At 54.2% G+C, this 17,966-nt stretch overlaps 1 protein-coding gene across 1 annotated transcript in view; it reads left to right on the forward strand.

The window, feature by feature from the left end:
* Nucleotides 1–17,966, forward strand: part of Lrp1 (LDL receptor related protein 1) — an 80,809-nt gene that overhangs the window by 40,987 nt on the left and 21,856 nt on the right. Inside the window, exons 21-42 of the mRNA XM_020163252.2 lie at nt 1,801–1,983; nt 2,387–2,587; nt 3,555–3,800; nt 4,004–4,201; nt 5,182–5,386; nt 5,552–5,716; nt 6,314–6,558; nt 6,818–6,949; nt 7,105–7,332; nt 7,556–7,730; nt 7,819–7,913; nt 8,138–8,287; nt 8,475–8,615; nt 8,973–9,107; nt 10,843–10,974; nt 11,186–11,320; nt 11,515–11,644; nt 11,768–11,894; nt 12,424–12,575; nt 12,661–12,785; nt 13,070–13,447; nt 15,150–15,339. Of these exons, the coding sequence (XP_020018841.2) occupies nt 1,801–1,983; nt 2,387–2,587; nt 3,555–3,800; nt 4,004–4,201; nt 5,182–5,386; nt 5,552–5,716; nt 6,314–6,558; nt 6,818–6,949; nt 7,105–7,332; nt 7,556–7,730; nt 7,819–7,913; nt 8,138–8,287; nt 8,475–8,615; nt 8,973–9,107; nt 10,843–10,974; nt 11,186–11,320; nt 11,515–11,644; nt 11,768–11,894; nt 12,424–12,575; nt 12,661–12,785; nt 13,070–13,447; nt 15,150–15,339 (3,868 nt within the window). The remainder of the gene's footprint in view (nt 1–1,800; nt 1,984–2,386; nt 2,588–3,554; nt 3,801–4,003; nt 4,202–5,181; nt 5,387–5,551; nt 5,717–6,313; nt 6,559–6,817; nt 6,950–7,104; nt 7,333–7,555; nt 7,731–7,818; nt 7,914–8,137; nt 8,288–8,474; nt 8,616–8,972; nt 9,108–10,842; nt 10,975–11,185; nt 11,321–11,514; nt 11,645–11,767; nt 11,895–12,423; nt 12,576–12,660; nt 12,786–13,069; nt 13,448–15,149; nt 15,340–17,966) is intronic.

A 17,966-nucleotide genomic window follows, 5' to 3' on the forward strand; every position in this document is an offset into this window, starting at 1 on the left:
ACTGGCAATTGATTTTTAAAATTTTAAAAATACTATAGGCCAAAATCTTTGTGCAGGCTTTATTTAGTCCATGGACTACCAGCTTACAGCCTCTGCCTTTTAAAGTTAAAGCACATTCCCACACAAGCAGGAGTAGTACTAAGAGGCATAATGCACCTAGTATATGAACCAGGAGAGTCACAGGAGGCTCTGGAATCAGAGCTCTGAGTCTCTAGGACCATCTCTGAACAGGGCTGAGTGACGGGGACAGGTGTTAGTGCCTTGAGATCTGAAGAAGGATTCTCTGGAAGCTGTGTGGTATAGTGAGCAGGGCTCCCTGATCCTCCCTGATGAGCCAGGTGAATATGGACAAGCTGCTTCTTTGAAGCAAAGGCAAAGCAAGGACTTTCTCTACTGTAAAATGGGATAAGATGTGTGTGCCTGGCACATAGGGTCAAGGGCTGATAGGTAGTCATTGTTAACTATGGTCCTGAGCTGGGATGGCCCGGGACCATCAAGGAGGAGATAGATTTGAATGGAACTCTGACTGAGAGATTAGACTGTGGGTAAAGGGATGAGAAGGAGGGATTCTGATGGGGCTTGGGGGTGGCCTAGAGAATCTGGAGTTAAAAGACAAGGGGAAACTGAGCATTTCTGTAGGGTGATGGTGGAGCCAGGCAGACCAGTCAGATTGAAAAGGCTCATGCATGGACAGTGGGGGATGAGCCTGTCTCTAAGGGGGGCAGATTGTGACAGCAGGTGAGAGTCAGACAGAGGCTTGATTTGGGAGACACTGGGGACCTTTAGAAGGTAGAATGATATAGGAGGTGCTTTAGAAAGACTATTCTGGAAAGGGGTTAGATCACAGAGAGGTTCAGGTGCCTGAGGAAAGAAAGTCAGTCCAGAGGCTTCTGCTGTAAGTCCAGACACAGGCTGGGAGTCCAGCCATGTCCATAGCTGGCTGGCTGGAGGAATGGGGTACCCAGTGGCTGTGTGAGTGGGAGGCTTGGCCCAGCACCCATCCATCTGTGCTCTCGTTTGGATGACACCTTTGCAACACTGCTGGCCTCCAGAATTAGATCCTGGCACAGCAAAGGATCTGACCAAACAGTCAGCTCATGCCCCAGCCCTTCCCTCAGCCCTCTCTCTGCCAAGCCCTTCCCCATGGTCTGCAAGTCCTCCCCTACCTCTCCCACACACCTTTCCTTCACTCTGCTCCAGTTCTGTGAGCCTCCTGGGCATTATTTGAATGTGCCCAGCATTGACCTAGGTCAGAGGCTTTGCATTGGCTGTTCCCTAGGCTGGGAGTGAGCTTCCAGGTATCCTTATGACTTGCTTTCACTTTACCCAAATCCTTGCTCAATGCTTTCTGATCAGAGGCCTCCCTGACCATCTTATGTGTCATTATCTAAAGTGTCATCATCACATCTGGCTTTGTCTCCATAGCATGTGCCCTTACCTACAGTTACATTCCAGATCTATGTCCCCTCCACCCACTAGAACCTAAGCTCCACGGAGGCAAGGACTGGGACAGTGCCTGGTGCACTGCTGGCCTCCCATACATGTTTGTGGGATGAATGAAGGAAACAGATTGTAGCTGGGAGGCATATGCGCTGAGGCCTGGTAAATTGCTTAGCCAGCCAAGATCCCAAGTATGAAGTGGGGAGGTTAGATATAGTTGTGGGGTCTTTGGAAGTGTAACATCTGACTCCTGCTGAGCTAGGGCTTCTAGGGGCAGAGGCTTTTCAGCTCAGCGCCCACACTGGACATAGCAGAGGGGGTGGGGAGGCTGATCCAGAGTTCCCTCTCCATCTCCTGCAGCCACAAGGCCCCCTGGTGGCTGCCACACTGATGAATTCCAGTGCCGCTTGGACGGACTGTGCATCCCTCTGCGGTGGCGCTGCGATGGGGACACTGACTGCATGGACTCCAGTGATGAGAAGAGCTGTGAGGGAGTGACCCATGTCTGTGACCCGAATGTCAAGTTTGGCTGCAAGGACTCAGGTGAAAGGAAGGTTGGAGGAGCCTGAAATGGGACCACATGGGCAGAAGAGAAGGAGAGCATTTTGAGAGCAGAGCAGTAGCAAGGCAATATCACTACCATGGGGAGTGGGGACAATGTGACACGAAAGATGGCACAAGAAGGCTTGTGCATTATGCACTGGGGAAGGCATGAAGGGGCTAGGGTCTGTACAAGGGACCCTGGGAAAACTAAACCCTGGGCAGAGTTGAGCTTCAGCACCTTCTTCATTGCCTATGTGGATTTGACAGAAAAAGCCTCAAGGTTCTTAGTGGACCCCAGGCACTACAGTCATGACCTTACTAGAAAAGTCCACTGAGTCTAGGCAGATGGGCATGGAGAGTCCCACTCTCAGTCCTGGTCCCTCATACTGCACCCATCCCTCAGCTCGGTGCATCAGCAAAGCATGGGTGTGTGATGGTGACAGCGACTGTGAAGATAACTCAGATGAGGAGAACTGTGAGTCCCTGGCCTGCAGGCCACCTTCACACCCCTGTGCCAACAACACCTCAGTCTGCCTGCCCCTTGACAAGCTGTGTGACGGCAATGACGACTGTGGAGACGGGTCGGATGAGGGCGAGCTCTGCGGTGAGGCCCGGGCTGGGGTATGGAGAATAGTCAGGGCCAGGGCAGGTCTGTGGGGAGAGGTGTAGGATGAGGAGCAGGTAGTACTCAGAGTGGTCGCCAACACTGCCTGTGTTTATTTAGGGCTCACATTGGCACTGTGCAAGGCAGACATTATGTCTCCATTTTACAGATGAGAAAACAGAGGCACAAGGAGATTAAATAACCTGATCCAAGGTCACACTGCTCCTAAAGAAAATGGAGCCTGTGTTGTCTCCTGCCTCGCAGATGCAGAACCCTCCCCCACAGTCATAGCACAGAGCAAGAGAGGCTGGACGGCCAGAGGCTTCTGGAGGAGGTATAGGGGGTGCACATTCAAGATCCAAAGACAGGAAGTTAGGGGAATCCAGGGGTCAGAGAGGGCCACATGGGGTGACTGGGGATGAAGACCAGAGCAGCCTCATTGCCTTGGAGCCAGGCAGTTCCCCTGCTCCTTGGAAGGAGAGAAGTGGGAAATAAGGCTGACTGGGACTGGCTGAGAAACTGCTGATATATTGGCATTGGTTCCAGGGTGTGTCAGATGACCCAGGGTGAGACGTTCCGTACTACACCCTGCACCAAATCACACTGGAGTTAGAAGAGATCAGGGAAAGGGGACTGGGCCTAAGTACCTTCCCGGGAAGGATGCAAAAGCCTGGGGTTCCAGCTGTAGGCCAAAGAATGGGCAAGAACATAGAGATCAGAGAGATAATGGTGGGAAGGGGTGGGGTAGTCTCAGGTGTCAGGTGTTGGGGTCCCAACCATGGTCCTGAGGGAGCCTGAGAAGCACTGAGGCGGAGACTTGGCAGGGATGGAGGAGATGGGGGCTTGTGGGCAGGGTGCCAGACCTTCGTCTGAGCTTCACAAGACTTGGGGCCTTCCAGGGCCATAATCCCACCTCCTTCCAGATCCTGACCCTGGGCCTGCCCCTGCTTTCCCCTCCACCCCTTAGACCAATGCTCTCTGAATAACGGTGGCTGCAGCCACAACTGCTCGGTGGCACCTGGCGAAGGCATTGTGTGTTCTTGCCCTCTGGGCATGGAGCTTGGCCCCGACAACCACACCTGTCAGATCCAGAGCTACTGTGCCAAGCACCTCAAATGCAGCCAGAAGTGCGACCAGAACAAGTTCAGCGTGAAGTGCTCCTGCTATGAGGGCTGGGTCCTGGAGCCTGATGGCGAGAGCTGCCGCAGCCTGGGTGAGACACAGGGAAGGGTAGCCAGGCAGGCCAGGTGGACTGGGGCAGATCCCTGATCTGCAGTGAGCTGTGTACAGGTGGCCAAATGCCAAAGGCCGAGTTTTCCATCTGAGCTCCAGGGCCCAGGCCAACAGAGACCCTGCGTGTAGCTGGACAAGGTGGCACAGAGGCAGCAAGCCCCTCACTAACCCTTCCACTTCCAGACCCCTTCAAGCCATTCATTATCTTCTCCAACCGCCACGAGATCCGGCGCATTGACCTTCACAAAGGGGACTACAGTGTCCTGGTTCCTGGCCTGCGCAACACCATTGCCCTGGACTTCCACCTCAGCCAGAGTGCCCTCTACTGGACTGACGTGGTGGAGGACAAGATCTACCGCGGGAAGCTGCTGGACAATGGAGGTGACTGCCTGGCCCTGCCTGGGACTGATGCCAGGGTTGCACACAAATGGGGCGCTTTGACACTCAGGGCCACAGATCCAGATCCAGGTGGCCCCAAAGCAGAGGTCTTGGCTCCCCATCCCCCACACTCCTGTTAATTGGGTTAGATTTTGCTGTGGATCTGGGAGCCTGATGCTCCATAATTATTGTCAGCCGAGCTGCCAGCCTGATAATTAACAAAATGATCAGCCTTTCTTTGGAGCGTCCGAGAGCTCGGCTTCCCAAGTCCTGGAGTTGCAGGCTTGAAACCAAAAAACCACGTAGCGGTGGAGTACCTGAGCTGCCTGAACTCAGGTACCGAGTACTTGAGCAGTTTGAACTGGCTCAGTGTTACGTACCTGCTTTCTACCTGGTTGACAGAAGCACTATAGTGATAGAGGCAGACTTTTAAATTGTGTGGTCAAGTAGGGTCCCCAGTAAGGAGACAGCTGAGCAAAACTGAGAAGAGGTACAGTTTACTAAAGGAGTTTGTATGGTTTGTAATAAAGGAAACTTGAAACCATCTCAGATGTCCATCAGCAGAGTAGTTAAGTAAACTGTGATAGCATTCACACCATGCAACAGTTTCTAAAGTAATAAAGTATATGTATATATTAGCATGGGAAAATCTTCAGGAAATTCTGTGCGGTAACTTCTAGGAAGTTCTTTCTTCCTCATATTGGATCCAGATGTGTCCCCCAAAGTCTCTACCCTCTGCTGTGACCTCCTCCCGAAGGTTATCCCTTCAGAGAGCTGCATGCAGGTGGTTGCCTCCCAACCCTCTCCAGGCTTCTCCTGACACCTCTTGATGGGATGAGGGGCCTGGGTGGAGAGTGGGGTGTTGGGAACCCCACTGTGGGATCAAAGATATTGGCAGAGGTGTCAGGGTTGGGAGTAGATCATCCTTGGCTCCTAGGAGCCACACCCCAAGAGACTAACCTCCTACAATCCTCTTTTCACAGCCCTGACCAGCTTTGAGGTAGTGATTCAGTACGGCCTGGCCACACCCGAGGGCCTGGCTGTAGACTGGATTGCAGGTAACATCTACTGGGTGGAGAGCAACCTGGACCAGATTGAAGTTGCCAAACTGGATGGGACCCTCCGTACCACCCTGTTGGCTGGTGACATTGAGCACCCAAGGGCAATTGCGCTGGATCCCCGGGACGGGTGAGGACCCTGCCCATCCCTCTCTGAATGGTCCCCTGAAGTCCCATTTAGCCTGGCCAGAGATACTTGTCTCCTCGGTGCTGTTGACCTCCCTCCCACCCTTTACTTACAGTCCTACCACAAGCTCCCCACTTTTTCCCTCCTGACTCCTTCCCTACTCTCCAGGATCCTGTTTTGGACAGACTGGGATGCCAGCCTGCCCCGCATTGAAGCAGCCTCCATGAGTGGGGCTGGACGCCGCACAGTCCACCGAGAGACAGGCTCCGGGGGGTGGCCCAACGGGCTCACTGTGGACTACCTGGAGAAGCGCATCCTCTGGATTGATGCCAGGTCAGCGCCCCCACCACTTGCTGGGGAGGCCCAAGTTGGCAGCACCGGGGCAGGGGAAGGGTCTAAGACGTTCAGGGTCAAAGGTTGTGAGAAGGCCTAGGGGTCTTTGTTACTGTAAACAGGTAACAAAGGACCCAACACTGTAGGAGGAGGATTGGGGTAAGAGAGAGGCTGGGGCAGGGGAAAAGGAGTGGGTAGAAAAGAAAGAGAGTAGAAGCAAGGCTGTCACCTGTCTGCTCACATTCTACTCTCTCCCAGGGCTGTATCTGTCCAGAGCAAGGGGAGATTTCCTAATTGGCCTGCCCAGAGAGGGTGCCTTTTTCTAACCTGCACCAAAGCCCTATATGTCTATGGCAGCCCTGGGGAGAAGAGACACAAAGACTCTCTTGGGGGTCTGAGGGCGGGACCCTAGGCCTGCCAGGCTCTCTCACTGTGGCCCTATCTGTCTTTGCTGGCTGTGGCAGGGTTTGAGCTTGAGAAGAGCAGTGTCCCAATGTGGGAGGCCTGTGGGCTCAGGCATAGGAGTTTGGATGGCCCAGCAGGGTACTATGAACCCCACCAGCATCCTCACTCTACCCTGACCATGCTCACTCGTAGGTCAGATGCCATTTATTCAGCCCGTTACGATGGCTCCGGTCACATGGAGGTGCTTCGGGGACACGAGTTCCTATCACACCCATTTGCAGTGACGCTGTATGGGGGGGAGGTGTACTGGACCGACTGGCGAACAAACACATTGGCCAAGGCCAACAAGTGGACTGGCCACAATGTCACCGTGGTGCAGAGGACCAACACCCAGCCCTTCGATCTGCAGGTGTATCACCCCTCCCGACAGCCCATGGGTAAGGGGCCAGGGTCTCACAGGCTGCCAGAAGGAGCCAGCAGCTGATTTAATGGGAAGGGGGCCATGAGAACAGAAAGCTCTGTGCTGGGACAGAAGGGGTGGCAGCCTTTTAGCAGCAGACAAGGGCCTAGCAGCCGAGAATGGTGGAACTGGGAAGGTATGAGCTGTGGCATGGAGGGGCTTCCAGGCAAGAAAGGCCAGGTAGGGACCAACAGTTCACAGGATGTTCTTGCTGCTTTCTTCCCTCTGGCCCGCAGCTCCCAATCCATGTGAAGCCAATGGGGGCCGGGGCCCTTGCTCCCACTTGTGCCTCATCAACTATAACCGCACCGTCTCCTGCGCCTGCCCCCACCTCATGAAGCTCCACAAAGACAACACCACCTGCTATGGTAGGGTGGCCCCTCCCTCACAAGCCAGGGGTAAACTGAGGCCAAAGGGGAGCTCTCAGGTGCCCATGTGTTAAGGGATAGCTGCAGTCAGAGGTGCATGGTAAGAAACCTGGAGGCAGAGGACTGCCTTCAGTGACCAGCCCCACATCCCACAGAATTTAAGAAGTTCCTGCTGTACGCACGTCAGATGGAGATCCGGGGTGTGGATCTGGATGCCCCCTACTACAACTACATCATCTCCTTCACGGTGCCCGACATCGACAACGTCACGGTGCTGGACTATGATGCCCGCGAGCAGCGAGTTTACTGGTCTGATGTTCGGACACAGGCCATCAAGCGGGCCTTCATCAACGGCACGGGCGTGGAGACAGTCGTTTCTGCAGGTTCTTGCCTGGCTCTGCCCCAATCGTAGATGTGGGCGACCCTACCCACTACTCACTCCCGACCCAGGTCCCCTTCATCCTGATGCTCCTTCTCCAGTTCTGTTCCCTCTCAGTGCTCCAACCCAGGTTTCCTGACCCCTGTTCCTCAGAAACCATGCCAGATCCCCTCCCAATCCATGCCCTGCAAACCACCCAACCACCAACCCGCTGCTTATGCTCCCAGACTTGCCAAATGCCCATGGCCTGGCTGTTGACTGGGTGTCTCGCAACCTGTTCTGGACAAGCTATGATACTAACAAGAAGCAGATCAATGTGGCCCGGCTGGATGGCTCCTTCAAGAATGCGGTGGTACAGGGCCTGGAGCAGCCCCATGGCCTGGTGGTCCATCCCCTGCGTGGGTAGGTGCAGGGCCCAGGACTGGTGCACAAGGGTGTGGGGCCGGGAAGAAGAGGACCCTGACCCTCCCCTCTGGGCACCTTCCCCCAGGAAGCTGTACTGGACTGATGGTGACAATGTCAGCATGGCTAATATGGACGGCAGCAATCGCACCCTGCTCTTCAGTGGCCAGAAGGGCCCTGTGGGTATGAGCTGCCCTGCCTGGCCCTGCAGCCCTCCCCTAATTCCTCCACTGGGAGATGCTCCCAGGTCCCCTCCAGTGCCCCTGGGCCTTCCCAAACCCCAGTAGTCCCTGGCCTCACCACCCTGCCCCCAGAATTGCATGCCCTTTACGTGTACTCTGTGCCAACCCTGGATCCTGCCCTAGTGCCAGGTTCCCTGACAGCGATACCCTGCCCCCACTTTCCAGGTCTGGCTATTGACTTCCCTGAAAGCAAGCTGTACTGGATCAGCTCCGGGAACCACACCATCAACCGCTGCAACCTAGACGGGAGTGGACTGGAGATCATTGAAGCTATGCGGAGCCAGCTGGGCAAGGCCACTGCTCTGGCCATCATGGGTGAGGGCCCTGGGTGGGAGCTGTGATGGGAGTGGGACAGGCCTAGCTGGACCAGCTGGGAAGTGGGAGTGCCCCGAGGGTTGCCTCCTACCCTGTGGAGCAGGCCTGATGACTTAGGGCTACAGGACCTTGAGGAGAGCTGGGTTGGGGGCCTTCCCAAGGGTCTTATCCCCTCCTGCTGCCCCAGGGGACAAGCTGTGGTGGGCAGATCAGGTGTCGGAGAAAATGGGCACATGCAACAAGGCTGATGGCTCAGGATCTATGGTCCTGCGGAACAGCACCACACTGGTGATGCACATGAAGGTCTACGATGAGAGCATCCAGCTGGGTAGGCAATGGAGGTGTGGGGGGGGCGGGCAGGGCATCTGGGCATTCAGAGGCAATGGGGATGGGGATCAGAGAGGATGGCTGCCAGGAGTGGGCTGCCAGAACTGGGGAAAGCAGTGAGCAGGGTGAAAGCCTTGTGGGCTCCACTTGCCACTCCCAGGGGCTCCTTTTCCAGTTCCACAGGGGGCCATATGGGTTCACAGCAGCCTGGTCCAGGGACCTAGGAGGCAGAAGACCTGAAAGTTGGGTTGGATGGTGACCCCACCAGGTCTAAGATGAAGGTTCCTGAGCAGCCTGTGCTTAGCTCTGAGGTCCTCAGGAGGACCACCTAACCCTTTTTCTCTGCCTGGTGCCCCAGACCATGAGGGGACCAACCCCTGTAGTGTCAACAATGGTGACTGCTCCCAGCTCTGCCTACCCACGTCAGAGACAACCCGCTCCTGCATGTGTACAGCCGGCTACAGCCTCCGGAGTGGCCAGCAGGCCTGTGAGGGTCAGTATGCAGTCTCTCTTCCCCACCTGGGCCCAGGCCCCCAACTGTGACCTCTTCAACCCTACAGCTCCATCTTCCCCATCTTGCCTGGGGGTCAGGACTATTCATAGATTACCAAGGGCCTTCTAGGATGAATGCTTAGTAAGCCCTCACTGTGCTGGGTATTACGGGTGAACCCAGGAGTCAATCTTCCATGTCCCTGGGCTCTGCAGCCTAAGCCAGAAAGTGGGACCAATGTGTCAGGGAAGCTGGATCCTGAAATGGCTATGACTGCCCAGTGCTATTATTTAGTTTTGGAAAGGTAGATGCCAGTGACAGAGACATGGCAGTTTTTTGAAGAGATGTGCTGTGAGCTAGATTTATAGGACAGGTAGGATTTGGATGTGTGGCTCAAGGAAGGAATGGGTTGGGGTGTAGCTCAGAGGTAGTCTGTGCTTAACAGGCACCAGGCCCTAGATTTAATCCCACGATAGAGATAGCGAGAGAGACAGAAAAAGAGATAGAGAGAGACAGAAAAAGAGAGAACACTATATGAGACATGAGGCAAGGAGTCTAACTTAAGCCAAGTTCCTGCAGAATACAGAGTGTGTGGCCCTGAGCTGAGTGGTGTGCAGGGTGTGGGAAGTCTGATAAAGGCCATGAGGTAGGGTGGGGCTCCTGTGGGTTCTCAGCCAGGAGTGCCTGGAAAGTGGTGTTTGGTGAAGATTAACCTGGTGCCCTGGCAGAATGGGGGAGGGAGAAACAAGGTAGTTAAACCAGTTAGGAGGCTATTTAGGAGTAGTCCCCACGAGGAGATAGGGCCTGGGCTGGGCTGGGCAACTGGGTTGAAGGGAAGGGATGAAACCCCACATTTCACAAGAACTTGCTAACTGGTTTACAGGCTTGCCCCAGGACAACACTTTTTCCCAAAATGCCCTCCCAGGAATCTCCCTCTTTGATGTGGGAAGATGTTACAGAAAGAAACACTGGGTTGAACAAAGTTGAAGTGTTCAGAGCCTTAATATACTCAAGTGCACTGAGAATTTTTCAAGAAAGGACTCAAGTGTCTGGGGTTTCCCAAATTTACTAGGCCATTCATCCTTCCTTTCCCAGAGCTTAGCAACCAGGGCCTGTTGGGGATTCATTTGGGAACACATTGTATCACAGGGATAAAGGCAAGGAGGGATTCTGGGATGCATGGCTCCTGGTGTGACCTCAGAAGTGGGAAAACGGGACGAGAGTGGCTCAATGAGCAGGAGCTGACAAGGTTGAGTTTTGGGTATTGGGAAAGGGTGTGGCATAGAACAGAGGGAAGACAGAGGAAACTGAGGTCAGGCAGAGTGCCAAACTGGGAATCTGGACTTCATAGTCTTACTGTCCTGATTATCTGTTCTAAACCTCCCACCCTGTCCCTAAGGGCCTTTGAGGGTCCAGGGTTGGATTGGGTAGAAGGGTATTAAGAGCAAGGAGAGAAAGGTGAGTTTCTGCTGCCCTCTTGTGGTAGTTGGAAGTCTTGCAGGTGGCACTCAGCGCTGGGACTCTTGCCCTACCAGTCAAGTGAGCTTCCTCCAGCTCAGGCCTCAGGCCAGAGCTCTGTGTGTGTGTGTGTGTGTGTGTGTGTGTGTGTGTACTCCTTACTTGAGAGTAAGGGAGATGGGCGGGGGGCATCAAAGGGGAAGCAGAGAAGAATAGGTGACAGGAGTCAAGCTTCAAAGCATGTCAGAAGGCTCGTGCCTGAGGTGTCCTTGTGTTTCAGGTGTGGGCTCTTTTCTCCTGTACTCGGTGCACGAAGGAATCCGAGGAATACCACTGGATCCCAATGACAAGTCAGATGCCCTGGTCCCAGTGTCAGGAACCTCGCTGGCTGTTGGCATTGATTTCCATGCTGGTGAGCCCTTTGGTAGTGGGGGTAGGAAGCATGACCCAGAAAGTTTTGGGGTGGCACTCCCTGAGACCCAGAGAGAGGATGCCTGCACTGACTGGATGGGAGGACTTCCACAGCTGTCCAACTGTGCCCACCACCTCCCTTTCCAGGTACCTGATACCTCCAGCACTCACTCACCTCTATCCTGACACCACACATATCTCTCTTCCTCCAGAAAATGACACCATTTACTGGGTGGACATGGGGCTGAGCACCATCAGTCGGGCCAAGCGGGACCAGACATGGCGGGAAGACGTGGTGACCAATGGCATTGGCCGAGTGGAGGGCATTGCAGTAGACTGGATCGCAGGTAAGCAGTTCAGGGCAAGGCAGCGTCTGGTTCTCTAGGCAAGACAGAGTACTGAGGGGACATGGGTCTCAGAAGGAAAGGGAGAAGGTGGAGGCCACAGCCAATGGGGAACTTCAGGAGGCTTGGGGGTAGAGGGGAACCAGGTCTGTTGTGTCTCCACTAACTTCCCTGAGCCCTACCAACCCCCTTCTCAGGCAACATCTACTGGACAGACCAGGGCTTTGATGTCATCGAAGTCGCCCGGCTCAATGGCTCTTTCCGTTATGTGATCATCTCTCAGGGTCTGGACAAACCCCGGGCTATCACCGTCCATCCAGAGAAGGGGTGAGGAGCTAGACAGACTGGCTTGGGTTCATCCTTGTCACTTGGGCCACAGAGCCCCTGGATGAGGCCCTGAAACCTTCATGGTCTAGGCACTGACACCCCCCTTCCACTTCTACTTCCCAGGTACTTGTTCTGGACTGAGTGGGGCCAGTACCCACGTATCGAGCGGTCTCGCCTAGATGGCACAGAGAGAGTGGTGCTGGTTAATGTCAGCATCAGCTGGCCCAATGGCATCTCAGTGGACTACCAGGTTTGGATGCAGAATTGACCCTGGAGCAGTTGGTGTAGATTGCCCTGGCCTGCGCCTGACCCTCAGCCTCCCTGTCATGAGCCCCATTACAATGAAGACGTGGACCAGGGGGAATCATGGGGTTTACTTGTCCATCCTCCACCCAGACTAGTCCATCCCCTCCTCAGGGATAGTGGGGTTACTCAGAGGTGGGGAGTGAGAGGCTGGGGTTGTAGCTCAGTGGTGGAGTGCTTGCCTGGCATGCTTGAGGGCCAGGGTTTGATCCCCAGAACTGTAATAATAATAATAATAATAATAATAATAATAATAATAATAAATTGAAGTAAAATTTTACAAGTGGAGAGCACTGGAACACCTACAGAGCAGGTCAGAGTGGGAGGAGATGGAGGAGATGGGAACAAGTCGGGAAAGCTGAACTGACGGCCCCACACAGGCCCCACACAGGCCCCACACATTCACTGGTGTCTGGGATACCAGGAGTTGACCAGGAGCTAGGTCATCAGGTGAGGTGGGTGCCTGTGGCCTGCAGGATGGGAAACTGTACTGGTGTGATGCCCGGATGGACAAGATCGAGCGCATCGACCTGGAGACAGGTGAGCACCGTGAGGTGGTCCTGTCCAGCAACAACATGGACATGTTCTCCGTGTCAGTGTTTGAGGACTTCATCTACTGGAGTGACAGGTGAGGACTCTATCCTGCCTTCTGTAGTCTGTTCCCTCCCTCCTGGCTCCATCAATGCCCTGTTCATGCCCTTTCCTTCCCCCAGGACTCACGCCAATGGCTCCATCAAGCGTGGGAGCAAAGACAACGCCACGGACTCTGTGCCCCTGAGAACTGGCATCGGTGTGCAGCTTAAAGACATCAAAGTCTTCAACAGAGACCGGCAGAAAGGTGAGACCAGGTCTCTGGGCCAGGGAGGAGAAGTGAGGGGGGACACCCTGGCCTGAGAGTGCATGGAGCCAGCAGAGACTCACAGGAGCACTTTCCAGTGGCCACCCCAGGACAGGAAGGAGAGGTTGAGCTCTAATACAGATCTGGGTGGGGTCTGCAGGGTTGTCCAGAGCTGTGGATACCAAGGCAGAACAGGACTCCAACTGGAATTCCCCCTGGGCCCAGATGACAAAGGCACCAATGAGCCCTTCCCTATAGCAGGCCCTGTTACCCTCTCCTCCCAGGAACCAACATGTGTGCGGTGGCCAATGGTGGATGCCAGCAGCTGTGCCTGTACCGGGGTGGTGGACAGCGGGCCTGTGCCTGCGCCCACGGGATGCTGGCAGAAGACGGGGCCTCATGCCGAGAGTACGCTGGCTACCTGCTCTACTCAGAGCGCACCATCCTCAAGAGCATCCACCTGTCGGACGAGCGCAACCTCAATGCGCCTGTGCAGCCCTTCGAGGACCCTGAGCACATGAAGAACGTCATTGCCCTGGCCTTTGACTATCGAGCAGGCACCTCCCCGGGCACCCCTAACCGCATCTTCTTCAGTGACATCCACTTTGGGAACATCCAGCAGATCAACGATGATGGCACAGGGAGGATCACCATTGTGGAGAGTAAGCCAAACCCTCAAACCCTGTGTCTTCCCAGGAAGTGGGAGTGGGGGGTGGGGGAGGGGGTGTCAGCGCAGACTCTCCAACATCAGCCACCCACCCCTGCCCTGGCTCTAAATCCTCCTCCTGCAGGTCCCTAAGGGCCAACTGGATCCCTGCACCACTGTAGTTACCTGAAAGTTATGTATAGGCACGGTGCTCCCGACCCTCTCCTTCCCCACTGGGCTTCATTTTGCCCTACCTAGCTCAGGCTGCAGACGCCAGCCGGGTGTGTCACCAATCACTTAGGTAGGTTTCATACTCTGGGCAAAGTGTGCTTCCTCAACTGCATCAGGAAACAGGATCCTGGAGACTGCGCAGGAAGGCTCAGCTCTGCACAGGGGTAGCACGTGCTCTGAAGAGCAGCTGCAGCCACAGAGCTGTCATCGCAGGACAGCATTTTGGCTCTTTAGAAACTGATGTTTTCTCTGCTTCAGGATGGTTATTCCAGGACCTTTGACTCATTTGTTCATTCTTTCATTCACTTGGTCTACATAGAACTGCCAACCATTGAGCGAGGTGTTTCACATACAGCAGGAGGGAAAACAAAAAACAAAACAAAACAGCCCCACAGACCTGTCCTTTCAACCTCCTGGTACATATTTGTGCTCTACAAAGTCCTGTGTATACCTCTGTCTTGCCAAGCATGGCGGCTTATGCCTATAATACCAGCTACTTGGGAGGCAGAGATAGAGAGGATTGCTGTTTGAGGCCAGCCAGGGCAAACAGTGAGCAAGACCCCCATCTCAACTAATCAGCTGGGCATGGCGGTGTGTGCCCATGAGCCAGCCACACAGGAGGCACAACCAGGAGGATCAAGTCCAGGCTGGACTGGGCAGAAACATGAGACCCTATTTGAAAATTAAAGCAAAAAGGGCTAAGGCTGTGTCTTGAGTGGTAGAGAGAGCACCTGCCTAGCCAGCATGAGGTCCTGAGTTGCAGTCCTACTACTGACAAAAAATAAATAAAAAATTTTTAAAAATGTATTATCCAAGGGCTGAGGGTGGCACTCAGCACTAGGTCATATGCTTAGCATGTGCAAGGATTCCATCCCCAATATCAAGAAAGCAAAAAACAAAAGTAGGACCCAAAGCTAAACTCCAGTCACAGCTTGATCAGGAGCCTGGCGGAACTGTCCTCTCCCTTCAGGAGTGCACACGTCCTCTTACGCCACCGTCCAGCTGTCTCTCTGGTTCTGCGTGTGGTTCTTTAGTCCCAGTTTAAGATTTCAACTTTACTAACAATCTGGGTCAGAGTCTTTGACATAGGAAGTTCCAGCCCCAGCCAAGTAGGATTCAATTTACTGAAATCGTGTTGCATCTAAGTGGACAGAACCCCAGCTCCTGAAAAGTGTGACCACACATAAACCACTTCGGCCCAAGAGTGGGGAGACGGGGAGAAGGGCTGGGGAGGTAGATCATGGACCATTGGGTGGGTGCTGATAAGAGTGACATGGGAGGAGGTGGGTCACTGAAGGTCACAGCAAGCCCTCTCTGCTGTATCCCACAAGCTCCACACCCTACACTTCCCTTCCTGCTGCTGGAGTGTTGTGTCCCAGGCTGTGCCCACCGCTGTCCCCACAGACCCAGGCTGTCCTGTTGGGCTGCCCGTCTGGTTCTGCTCTTTGGCCCCTTCCCAACCCACAGCTGCTTCTATCTCTTCACAGATGTGGGCTCTGTGGAAGGCCTGGCCTATCACCGTGGCTGGGATACTCTCTATTGGACAAGCTATACAACGTCCACCATCACCCGCCATACAGTGGACCAGACCCGCCCAGGGGCCTTTGAGCGGGAGACAGTCATCACCATGTCTGGAGACGACCACCCACGGGCCTTTGTGCTAGATGAGTGCCAGAAGTGAGCTGCTGGTCCTCGAGTGGGGAGAGGTGGACTGAGGGGGTGGCAGAAACTGCCCTGAGAAGCCCCAGGTGGGGAATATAGGAGGAGGAAGGGTGGGCTCTATCCCAACCTCCACCCTTCCTTGCTGTGTGGCCTTAGGTGAGCTGCATAACCTCTCTGAGCTCCAGTTTCCTCATCTGTGATATATACAAGAATCACAGTTCAGAACCAGAGGGAGGGCTGGGGGCTGTGTAGGCTGCTGGCTATGTGTTTGATTCACTCATCAGACAGCCATGCTCATTCAGGGTATACAGTAGGTCCTCTGTGGCTCTTGGCCTCAAAGCCTCAGGCAAAAAATGTTCACTGAACCCCAAGCATGTGGAAACCCTGGGCTGGGCCTGTTCAAGCTCCCGGTAGACAGAGCGGTCACTTTCACAGGCTCCATGGCCATGGCATAGGGCTGTCCATGAGGACTGGGTGACATTGTGGAGGCAGTGGTGAGCCCAGGTACTTGAAGTGGAAAAGACAAGGAAGAGCCACCTGGATAGAAGGGCTTTGAGCAAAAGCCAGGGAAGGCAAGGTGGCAGGGAAGGCCAGCAGGGACCCTCCCTTCGCCATGGGCTCTCAGCTGGCCTGAGGGTGGTTGGGAAACTACAACCTAGTTGCAAAGAAATTCAGGGCCAAGCCATGTAGGGCTTGGGAGCAAACTCCCCATGGGTGTCCACCCACCATTTGCACCTGCCCTGTCTTCTCCTGGGGGCAGCCCTCACCTGCTGTGTGGGCCTCTGGTGAGCCACCGCCTCTCCATAGCAATCCTGGCCCACAGGTGAGCAATACTTTTTCCCCCGATTCAGCAGTATTTGGAATGTTTTCAAAAAGCTTTACTAGGGAACTATGGGACAAAAAACAAAAACAAAAACAAAAACAACTTCATAGAAACGGTGAGTATGTTGAACCTAGATGCCTCACCCTAAGAAACTCTAGCCCAGCCGCAGCCCAGCCTGCCTGGCATAGCCGACCCAGCACAAGGGCCCTCTGTTCCCGCTGCCTCAGCCTGTCTGGCATGTAGGGACATGGCTGATGACGAAGATCTGGGCTTCTCTGCTGCGATCCTTGGTGACCTCACCTGTCTGGGGCCTCTGCACAGGGGCTCTCAGTCTGGGTTCCCTGCCTGCTTCCCATCCCCATCCCAGAGGAAAGCCCCTCAGGGCTGCCCACCAGGGTCCTTTTGAACTCAGGGGAATGACTTCCCCAGGGCCAGTAGCATTGTTTACTTGGCAAGTGGCTTCTGGGAACCAAGGATGTGTGGAGAATCCAGTAGGGAATGAGAGGAATGGATTCCTGCCCTGCCTCAGGCCTTCTGATTCTACTCATGGTGACTGTGCTGAGGACCTGCCCTGCTGGAAGTCTGGGAGCACGTCCTCAGGGGAGCCCCACAGAACTGGTCTGAGGTGTGACTACAGCTGTTCAGCTGTGATGGGAGACTTAGGGTGAGGGCAAGGGCGGGGACTTAGAGAGGTTTGAGCAGACAAGTTTGGCAGCTGGAGGACTATCCATGAGATCAGAGCAGCAAGGGGTAGGGGCAGGAGAGTAGGGCCAGAGGCCAGTGTGGGTTAGGGGAGATCCTGATAGAGAACTAGAGAAAAAACTGGTTTCTGTGTCCTTTGGTGGTTCTCAAAGTCCAGTGTGAGTAAGGATCACCTGAGGAGCGCTGAAAGTACTGGTTCCCCTGCCCCTCCCCAGGCCCTGTGTCAAAGAACAGAGGCCCACGGCCCATCATCCAGTACAGGTGGTCTGAGGACTATATTGTCTCTGTGTCGTTCTTGACAGCCCTGAGGTCTCCCCCATTCATTCCGAGCCTCACTGTCCCAAGAGCAGCACAGCATGGCTGGGGCTGGCTATGTCCATGGTCCCCTTTACTCACAGGAAGCCTTCAGGGTTAGAGCTGGTAAGACACAGGGCTGGGGCTCAAACCCCAACTCACAAAGGCCTTACATTTTGGAGAAGGTGATTTTCAAGAACTTCTTAAGGGTAGGAGCCATGTGTGCCCAAGACCTAAGATACACTTAGCATCCTAAAAGTGTTTCCTGGGTGGTTTGGAAAAGAGCCAGCTTCACTGCCTAGCGGAGCAGTTAGGAATAAAATGATGGAAAATACTTACATAGTATTTACCATCTGTCTTTAAGATGGATATAAATCTCTCTCTCTCTCTCTCTCTCTCTCTCTCTCTCTCTCTCTCTCTGTCTCTCTACCTTCCTCCCTCCCTCCCTCTCGCTCTTCCTTTTGCTGTACTTGGGATTGAACCCGGGGCCTTGATGTGCTGGCAATCTACCACTGAGCTATATCCCCAGCCCTTTTATTTTGTATTTTGTTTTTGAGATAGAATCTTGCTAACTTTTCCCAGACTGCCTAAACTCTAAATACTCCTATCTCCACTTCCCAAGTAGCTGGGATTATAGGCATGAGCCATCACACTTAGCTTAAATTTATTTAATTCTTACAACCACACTGTGAGGCAGGTGTAATAATCACCACTTCAGAGAGGAAGAAACAGGCACAAGGTACCTGAAAGCACCTAGCTGGTAAGCGGTAAAGTCAGGACTAGAACTCAAGACCTAACTCACTTGGCTACTCGGCCTCTCAAT

Source organism: Castor canadensis, chromosome 8, assembly GCF_047511655.1.
Source record: "Castor canadensis chromosome 8, mCasCan1.hap1v2, whole genome shotgun sequence".
Lineage (NCBI taxonomy): Eukaryota > Metazoa > Chordata > Mammalia > Rodentia > Castoridae > Castor > Castor canadensis.